This window comes from Coenobita brevimanus, chromosome 81 (assembly GCF_032717465.1).
Source record: "Coenobita brevimanus isolate Jiangsu-jjx chromosome 81, ASM3271746v2, whole genome shotgun sequence".
Lineage (NCBI taxonomy): Eukaryota > Metazoa > Arthropoda > Malacostraca > Decapoda > Coenobitidae > Coenobita > Coenobita brevimanus.
Window position 1 is genome coordinate 14,228,151 of NC_137034.1, and position 9,882 is coordinate 14,238,032.

Here is a 9,882-nt window from a genome sequence, read left to right on the forward strand (position 1 = left end):
TGTAACCCATTATGAGGTGGAAACAGAGAAGCAAACTTTTACCTTTTTTGCAACATTTTAAAGCAAAAATTAATTACCGGTATGAGTCTTTCTCTGTTGGTGATTAGTTCACAGATACTGACTAAGGGTACATGTAAGTTCACTGTGTAAATGGCAGTAGAAAAGGAAACCTTAATCGCTCAAAGTGCAGAAGAAAGTCTTGATAATCAATGGAAGCTTGACATGTATGATGCTTGAAGGTTCATAAGATAATAGATGAGGGTATGAGTATCGGAGTGACCATTAATGTTTGCCTCAGTACCCACATGTCCCTCGCAGGAACCTAAAGCTCCATATCACCCCGCCCACCAGGGGAGACCTGCCAGCATGGTAATAGTGCTAAGGATTCTACCACCTCCTCCACCATAACCCACCCTGCTGCCACAGTGCTGGGCAGAGGCCCATTGTGCTGCCAAGGGGGTAACTGCCAGAATGGTAATAGTACCAAGGATCTTACCACCACCATAGTAGCCCACCCTCCTACCACAGTGCTCAGCAGAGACCCCTTGTGCTTATGTGTTCTGTGTGATCATGTGCGCCTGAGGGAGACCAGGCTGTTCCTCAGATTGAACTATTACCTCACGTCACTGGACATATCCCTCAATCGACTCAGACACCCTGAATTACAAATAAGTCCCCCATCAGGCGTCTTTCCTCCTGTCCTCTTCTGAACCTCATATTTTTCACTCCAGGCCACACTCTTATCTTCCCCATCCCACTCCACCAGACCCAGACTCAATCCGAGACACTTCTACTCTCGCCACCACACCCTACTAAATTCCATTCCACTCCAAACACGATTCAACCCCACAAATGCTCACTCTGCCACAACCCCAAAACTTTGCTCTTCCCCATCATCCTACCTCACAAACATACATTCTCTGACTGCCCCGGACTTGTGTAGTTCCTCACAACCCAATCTCATAAACATGCATTCTCTCCCAATCCCAGATTCATGCCACGTCTTAGATACCTTCACAACCTAAGCACGATTCAACCTCACCAGCAATCCCTTTTCTACAGTCGAAGAATCATGCTTGTCTGACCTTCCCTCTGTCGAAGCTACAGATCCTAGTCTTGCCATTTTCTCACCTTGCCAATACCCATGCAGTCCTAGACTAGATTTTCCTGGCCCTAAAACATGCCCCCTACCCAGCCGATGCCCAGACAGTCCCAAAATCTCTGCCCCAGACAGGATAACATGTTCCTGCTCTCCTATATCCACTCCCTCCACCCATCTTACCACCCTTCCACCCACATCTGATTCCCCTATTCCTTCGCTTCCCTCTCTTACCTGTCTGAAAGCCTCCCGGAGAACTAGACGACCAAGGCCGAGATATAAGGAGGCTAGTGGTGTTGATATGAGCCAAACTTCACTCACCAATCTGAGTTTGCGAGAGGAGAAATGTCATCCAAAAGAGATGGCATTGAGCGTTCTCTCCCTGGTAATCAGTGTTCTTCTTGGCGGAGACGGAAGTTGATCTTGAGATAGAGCCTGAGATGGAGCTGAGTGCGAGTGACCAGTTTGTTCATATATATATATATATATATATATATATATATATATATATATATATATATATATATATATATATAATCAAATGGGGCAATGTGAATCAAATTTCTACCCTTTTTTATACACTGAGGTTTGTAATGAAAATCATAGGACAATTCAGGTGCTTTATTTAGTACTGTTTTAAACTTTAAAATTTAAACTATATTTGTACCATTTTTTATCCAAATCAAAACGTATTTAAATGAGTTGTAAAGAGAAATGTAACAATAGGTGAAACATACATGTTCTGGGGCAAAGTGAATCACCGATATGCGGAAGATATGCAATTTCCCTTGTGGGTCGTCTGTAATGTTCATCTCATCATTATTATTGATGTTGGAAGGTGGAACACTTTCTAATGTCTTCTCAAGGTTGTTGAAGTACTCTGAGACAACTGCCTAGGAAACTGCTGCCCACTTCCTCGATATATGCTGGCACATGAGAGATGGCAGGAGTTTAGAGTGCCTCTTCAAAAAAACCGGCACCCAGTCGGGGCCAGGGCGATTTTCCCGGACATGAGCAGTTTTTCAGAAATGGCTGTCGAGGAAGAACTTAATGAAATTTCTTAGCTCTCGCGAGTCACAAGCAAGGCCAAAATGACCCAGTACTGCCAAGTTCCTGGCCAACGCGAACTCTTCATTTCGGAGGAGTGCTGTCTTCCGTCCTGCTTTGCTAGGGGATTTGACAAGCCCCAGGTAACGGCGTCTTAGCGTGGCCTGCGGAATGCCATAGTGACGAGCAGCCTGTTGCTGCAGTAATCCATTGACGATGTCGAGAAGGGCCTGGGCAATCGCCTCTTTCGAATATTATTGGAAGTCAACCGACTTCCTTTTGTATGTCCTGACCATCGCAGAAGAGAAAGAAAAGCCAAATTAACCAAAAACCAATGTGAGAAGGCATAAAAAAGCATAAAGTATAGCCTCATATGGGTGATTCATATTGCCCCGTATGATTATTCACATTACCCCGAAGAAATTAAATCGGAATATTTTGTCAAATACTTCACTGATAATAAAGTATTCGTATATATATATATATATATATATATATATATATATATATATATATTTACAGAGTGAGAGAGAGAGAGAGAGAGAGAGAGAGAGGGCTAGATCAAGCTCTGTGGTTAGGCTAAGGAGTGGCTCGAGGAAGTTCTGGGAGTTGTTGCCTCTCCTATCATTGAGAAGATTCCCACTCCGTGCTGAGGGATCCTTGTATGCGGCATGCGATAGGAGTGTAGGCCTAAAAGTGTATGGTCATGATACCTGGGAAGTAATGAAAGAGGATATTCGTAGGCTCAAACATACAGAAATTACAAGATTAGATGGATGTTTAGTGCGTCCTTCAATGCGAAGCCTTGGGGGGAAGGGTTAGGATTGTGATGAAAGAGTTAAGAGGACGGGTGGAACTTGAATGTAATAGTGTTATGATGAAGAGGGGTTGATTGAGATAGTTTGGGCATGCTGAGAGGGGGAAGGATGACAGTTCACAGTTTGGTGTGAACGTCATGGGTATCGTTGCAATAAGCCGACCAAAAAAATAGCTGGATGAGGTCATAGAGTATCACTTCAGCAATAAGGAATACAATAGGGGAGCTGCCAGTGATGAAGCAGCATGGAGAGTTGCCATTAAGTGGCCAAAGTGGACGCATGCAAACATCTTGGAGCTTTTATTAATGATATCGTAATACAGAGAGAGAGAGAGAGAGAGAGAGAGAGAGAGAGAGAGAGAGAGAGAGATGCTGATGTCCCTGGGGAAGAAAAGGAAACCCTATGCATCCATGTATGAGTATTCACATCTTCATGGGTGAGCTCCCCTGAAGATATGAAGATGCCAGAGCATTCGGGATATTTTTTGTTTCCTTTTTTCCCTGTGGATATCAGCAGATCTGTGAATCACGTATTAAGTGATTTTTTTGCAAATGAATTGAGGTATATGGGTTTCTTCCATTTTTAAAAATCATGGTTTCAAGTTGCAGTTTCCCAGGTTTACATCAGAGTAAATGGAAAACAAAGAAATATTATTGCAAAATGTTTATTTTATACATAGGAATACTTATCAAACCTCTCTCATTCTCAGTAATGCATGGAGGTGGATTGCTAAGTTGGGGGTTGGTAGGGGAAGTTAGCATGAGATGAAGGTGTTGGGAAGGATGGCAGGAGTGTGGGAGGGGGGGGGGACATCTCAAGGTGTGATATACAGGCTGGAGGGATCACTAGAGCCACCATCCCCACCGCCTAAGATGTAGCCACCACCAGAGCCAAAACCATCACCGATGAAGCCACCATTGATGCCGAAACCACCACCATCGTTGAAGCCACTGCCGCCACTGCCAGTGTGGCCGCCATCACCCACCAGCTCACCACTGCCCTGGGATGCCTGGCTGAGGGCAGACTGCAGGTCACCTCCGCTGGGTAGCAGTGGATTCTCACCATCAGCATAGTTGACAAAGTAGATCTCTGGTGCCTGCTGCTCTGGTGCAGGTACATGCACCACCTGTTGGTCTTGTTGTGGTCGCTTTCTAAGCACGTACACTACATTCTTCTGCTGTGGCGGCGGCACTACCAGTGGCTCCTGGTTGAACAAGTTTTCTGGTGTATGGATGAATACGATGTTGTGTTCCAGACGGGGTGGTGGCACGTATGGTAGGGGTCCCACACTAGGTGACACAGGCGGAGCACGGTACACGTACAGGTTCTGGGTTGCCTGAGGTGTCACACAGGACCCATCAATGTGTCGCACCTGTCCATCACCACACACGCCACTGACACCACCACCACCACCACCATACCCACCAGAGAACCCAGAACCACCAGAAAATCCAGATGAGAACCCGGAGTCAAATGAGCCCAAGAAACTAGAGCCTCCTGATCTGAAGAAGCCACCACCACTGGAGAATCCCTCCCCTGCTGAACTATAGCTGATGGAGTCAGCGCTCACACCCACCACCACCGTTGTCAGCAGCACCTGGGGGAAGAAAATTTAAGCTATTTGAACAAATGATACACAGAAATGAAAGTTTTAACCCTGCTAATGATTGATTTTAATGCTCACGGTCAGTCCAGCTCAAGCCACACTTCTTCATTCAGCTTTGTAATGACTGTCGGTAGTAACACTCTTATGGTCGGGACAACTTCTAGGATTGTAAAAGTCATCCCCAGAACCATATTACTTGTGAGTTGTAAGAGCCTGAGAGAATTATTTTAATATCCATCTTCCAGTAAGTGAATTGCATGAAGCTGAAGACTGAAACTCTAATCAGTATCAGCAAGAGTACTATATCCTTGGAGAGTAGAGGTCCGACACCTTCTTGTGGTAGACAGCGCCTCATCAGGGTTGGATCAAGGTCCTTCCCACGGTGAGATGCTGAAGATATGAGGAAGTTTGGCTACTCAGTGGATGCTATAGCTGCTTCATGCAGGATGCACAGCAGCATCACGTGTAGATTCCTCGCCAGCACCTCATGCGAGGTATACTGCAAGGATGAAGGTGCCCACTGGGTGCAATATCATAGGAAACCAAGTGGCTGATGAGTGCAGTCCTTTGTGTAAGATGAGATGGATCGTTGGCTGGGTTGTGAGCAGTTTGTGAACGTACTCGTATATATCGTCAAATCTTCTTTGAACCTCCACTAGACCCACAAACGTACTACTGTATGTAAATGAAAATGCTCCTCTTGTACCATCAAAAGCCCTAAGATGATTCGACATGAACAGTTCGGTGTTAGTTCCCAAACGGTGACATGTGAAAGTGCATGATGACATCTGTTGATGGAATGGTGCGTAGGAAAAATGGTAGTTCCCGGGGAGATGAATGTCCTTCTATGCCCAGAGACTGATAATCAGAATAATATAAAAAAGAAAGAATAGAAAAATGCAGTAGGCCTAGAGTGCTACTGGTTTCCTCAACTCAGTTTCTTCCAGGGTGTGTTAAGATAAGATTTTTTTTTTTTTTTTTGTGCATTATTCTGTTATTAACAACTCTTGTGGTGAGAAGCTTATCTATTTACCTGTCTAGTAATCAATTTGTATGTCGCTATTGATTTAGCCATCCATTATCTAATGCCTAATCCGAGTTGTTCCCAGTTAGTTGTGACAAGAAAAAGCCTCCCCCCCCCAGAAAAAAAAAAAAAAAAAGCCTGATTATCACCACTCATCACTACACTGCTCCCTCCCGCCACGCCAGGCCTCACTTAAGCACTCCATTATTAGTCTGTCTAGGAAGCTTCCTCACGTCTTTCTTCATCACATCCTCTTCCTCTTTAGTTTCGCTTTCATTATCCTCCTTCTCTACTTCCTTCATAATCATCATTTTTTTTATCATTATTCCTCCTCCTCCTCCTCCTCCTCCTCCTTTGTTCTCCCTAATGCTGTTTATCATGGTATCGTGTCTCTGTGGTGTGTTCTTAACCATTTCTTGTATTCCTCGTATTTTCGTCTTTCTCCTCTCCGTCTCTCGTGTTGATCATATTGTTATACATATTCATCTTCCTCCTCTTTCTCCTCCTCCTTCTTTATCATCATCATCATCATCTTGTTATTGCCTCTTTGTACGGTTGTGTTAAACCTGTAATGTCAAGTTCCAGTCTCTTCCCCTCTTCTATTTATTCTTTTCTTTGTTCGTCCTCCTCCTCTTCTCCTGCTTCGTGTTTTCCAACCTCTGTACCTGTGTCCTGGTCTCGTGTCTGTGGTGTGAAATTTCCAACTACTTCTTCTCTTCTTCCTTGTATACTTGTTTTTATATTCTCCATCCTCCTGTTCTTGTTCGTGTTCTACTTTCCTTTTCTTTGTTCTTGGTTTCACCTCCTCCTCCTCCTCTCTTCTTTTCTTTTTCTTTTTGACGTAATCTTCATTATCTTGTTCTGCTTAACGTTTTTGCTATTGTTTTTTCCTCCTCCTCCTCCTGTTTCCCGATCCCCTCTGTTGTTTGTGTCGGGCCTGTTTTGTCGTGTACTCATCCTCTTCCTCACAGTTCGCTTGTGTCCCTGTCTTTATAAAGTCTCACTCTCTTATCATCAACTTTCATCCTCTCCACCCTCCCTCTCTTCTGGAAACTGACCCTCCTGTGTTGGTGTCTCTCTACCTTCTTCCCTACCCCCCCCCCCCTTCTCTTCTCTCTCAAAAGCTAATCTTCTGACATTATTTAGTGTCTTACTTTTCGACTTCCTCCATTCTCTATTTTCTTTTTCGGTTTGATCTCTCTCCTATCAGTATTTAGTGCCTAATCTCGTCCTCTTCAACCCTGTTTCCACCTCCTCTACTGTTGTTTAAGTGACTTTTTTTTCTGTACTTCTTCAGTTTCTGGTGGGTGGAGGCGGTCACCATCCACTTAATTAGTGCAGTGATGCCTTAAGGTAATCTGCATTGAGCGACGAATCATATAATTTTTATTTCAAGGAACAAAATTTCCAATGTTGGGTGATGCAGTGTGGCTAGTAAGTGGTGTCTGGTGGTCTAGTAAGTTACGGCGCTCCAATTGGATATGGCCCACGTGTTTCAGTTCAAAAGGGGATTGGGGAATAACGCTCACATAATGCTACTCAAAGACCAGTGACTAGCTACCTCCTTCTTAAATATTTTGACTGTGTGCCCTATCCCCTTTCCCCAACGCTCCTAAAACACAAGATTACAGGATAGATGCCTGAATTTCCTTCACCTTCCTCTCCCCAGTTATATGTGACCCTTTCCTGTCATTATTTAGCATTTCATCCCCTCCCCGTCTCATCTCTGGCTCCAGTCTTACCTTTATAATATATTATTTCGTGCCATCCCTTCCTCCCCTATATCAAGAACTGACTTTCCTCTCTCTCTCTCTCTCTCTCTTCCTCAACACGTAATTAGGTGAGACACTCTTTACAAATCTCTTGTGTGTGTGTGTGTGTGTGTGTGTGTGTGTGTGTGTGTGTGTGTGTGTTTGACGTTCATGATGGCCAGAGAAAGCCTGATCTTTGTTCTGCCGAAGGAGAAATAACAGATTTGTGATCATTTGACGAATCTGTTCCTAACGGTGGTGAAAATAAATAACAAAATGAAAAATATAAAGAAAAAGAACACACACACACACACACACACACACACACACACACACACACACACACACACTAGGAAAAACATGTAACAGTTAAACACGTTAGAATTAAAGGATGATAATAGAAAACAAACATGGAAAATAATAAGAAGATGGAAAGAAGAATAGGAGAAACAGATGCCAAGGAGAAGAAGGAAGAGGAGGGGGAGTTGGAGGAAGAGGAGGAGGAAGAGGAAGGGCAGGAGGAGGAGGAGAAGGAGGAGACGAAAGGCGGCAGTAGAAAGCAGAATTAAATTAATCAGTCGTGATTAAATAATTGGAAGTTATGTGGTTCAGCAATGGCAGAGAACTCGGTACCGGGTATTTGTATTCTGTTTGCAGCGGCAGTGGCTTGGAGGAGGAGGGGGAGGAGGAGGAGGGGAGAAAAGAGAAAGAGGAGTAGGAGTTGAAAGATAAGTTGAGGAAGTAGGATGAAGAAGTGAGGAGGAGGAGAAGGAGTTGAAAAAATAGGTAAATGAATGAGAACACAAGCACGAGAAAAGTCTAAACAGAGAGAGAGAGAGAGAGAGAGACCTTTCCAATAAGATAGAAATGCTCGTACTTGAAGAATAAGAAAGAAAGCGAGTCAATACTTTCTTGGTGATATCCATTCTTGAGGGAAGGTGAAGGGGAGTGAACGAATTGCATTGTGGGGAGGGTTTTGGGGTAGAAAGAAGGAGAGCCAGAAGGATTGGGTGAGGGTAATGGATTCCATGGTAATGACGATTATTGTGATGGTGGGTCTGGGTAGGAAATGGTGGTGATGGTTGTGGTAGGGAAGGGAGTAGTTGAATGGGGTATAATGGTGTATTGGTGGTGATGAGGGGTTGTGAATGAGGCGTGTTCATTGTTATAGTTGAAATTGGTCGTAGAAATAGTGGTGTGGTTGTTGCTGGTTGTGATGGTGGTGACGGTGATGGAGAGGAGCTTGAAGTGGTGGAGAGGGGTTGTAAGAGATACCATTGACGGTTATTATTGTTTTTATTGTAGTGATGAGGGGGCCGTAATTGTGGTGGTTGTGGTTGTACCCGTGGGGCGGAGGGGTTCGTGGTAAGGTAGTGATGGCTGTCCTGTGTGTCGTAGTGGTGGTGAGAGGGCTGGTGGAGCTGTTTGGCAAGAGGGAGGGGGAGTGAATATTCCGGCTGTGCTACCAGTCTCACCTTGATACTTGTCGGGGAAGGGGGGCAGGAGGGAGGATGAGTGTTACATTGATTTGATCTGAGGGTAAGGCGGAAAACAAGGTGAGAAGCGTAGTGTTGGTGGTTATTGTGGTGGTAAGAGTTGATTGTTGTTGTGATTGTACTGGTTGCTGTTGTCGTGGTTGCAGTGATGAAATATTGATGATGGTGGGTAGGCTGGGAGCGACAGTGGTAAGTTGAGATGGTAGTAATGGTTGTTGTTGTAGTGGTTGTGATAGTGGTTGTGATGATGGAAGCGGTATGGTGATAATGATGATGGTGATGTGGGTGATCGTGTTAGTAGTAGTCTTTGTATTGTCGGAGATGGTGATAGTACTGGTAGTGTTGGTGTTTGTGTAGCGGTGTGTGGAATGGTGCTTGCAGGTGATGGTGGTGGGATGAACCTTGCAAACGGGCAAACAGCATCAATGGCATGTAATTGTTGTTAGAAAATATTTGTAGCTGCGGTGGTAGTAGCTGCGATGGTGGCAGCAGTGTTCCTTCTGTCTTGGGATGGTGGTGGTGAAATGGTTGTTGTTATTCTCCAGTCATTCACGTTAACCAGGAGGTTGTGGTTGCGATGTTTGTAGTTGTGATGTTGGTACGGATGGTGGTAGGTGGATAATGATTGTGGTAGTTAGTGACAGTTGGAGGATGATTGTAGTAGGCGTCAGTAGTTATGATATTGGTAGTAATGGTGGTGTCCTGACTGGATAATGATTTTGGTTGCTGGTGGTAGAAATGATGGTAGTTGGAAGGTTTTGGTAGGTACAGTATTACTCTTGTTAGGAATGAGGGTAACAGAAATATTGGTGGTGTTATAATGGTGGTAGTGGTGGTTGTAAAGGTAATAAGGGTTTTTGTAATGGTGGCAGAAGTGGTTATAAGTACTTGTGGATGGAATGGTGTAGTAATTGTAATGTTGGTAGTCAGTAGTGGTTGTAAAGTTGACGGTAGTGGTTGTAGAAGTGGCTGTCATAGTGAAAGAAGAGGTTGTAATGATGACAATAGTGGTTGTGTTAGGACTCCATATTATAATTACAA

General features: G+C 44.3%; 1 protein-coding gene across 1 annotated transcript; it reads right to left on the reverse strand.

Annotated features, from left to right (window-relative positions):
* Positions 1–3,778: 3,778 nt before the first annotated feature.
* On the reverse strand, positions 3,779–5,896 carry LOC145409491 (uncharacterized). The gene is made up of 2 exons (XM_080279882.1): positions 5,828–5,896; positions 3,779–4,561 (listed from the first exon to the last, which is right to left on the reverse strand). The coding sequence occupies exons 1-2, from the start codon at positions 5,894–5,896 to the stop codon at positions 3,779–3,781; spliced, it is 852 nt and encodes a 283-aa protein (XP_080136008.1).
* Positions 5,897–9,882: the final 3,986 nt, after the last annotated feature.

What these genes read in the sequence shown, in the direction of transcription:
- LOC145409491 (XM_080279882.1), bottom strand. Translation starts at nt 5,896, where the DNA reads ATGAAGGAAGTAGAGAAGGAGGATAATGAAAGCGAAACTAAAGAGGAA. An exon ending in AGGATGTGATGAAGAAAGAC is followed by an intron (nt 4,562 to 5,827) that starts GTGAGGAAGCTT and finishes TTCTTCCCCCAG; the next exon opens with GTGCTGCTGACAACGGTGGT.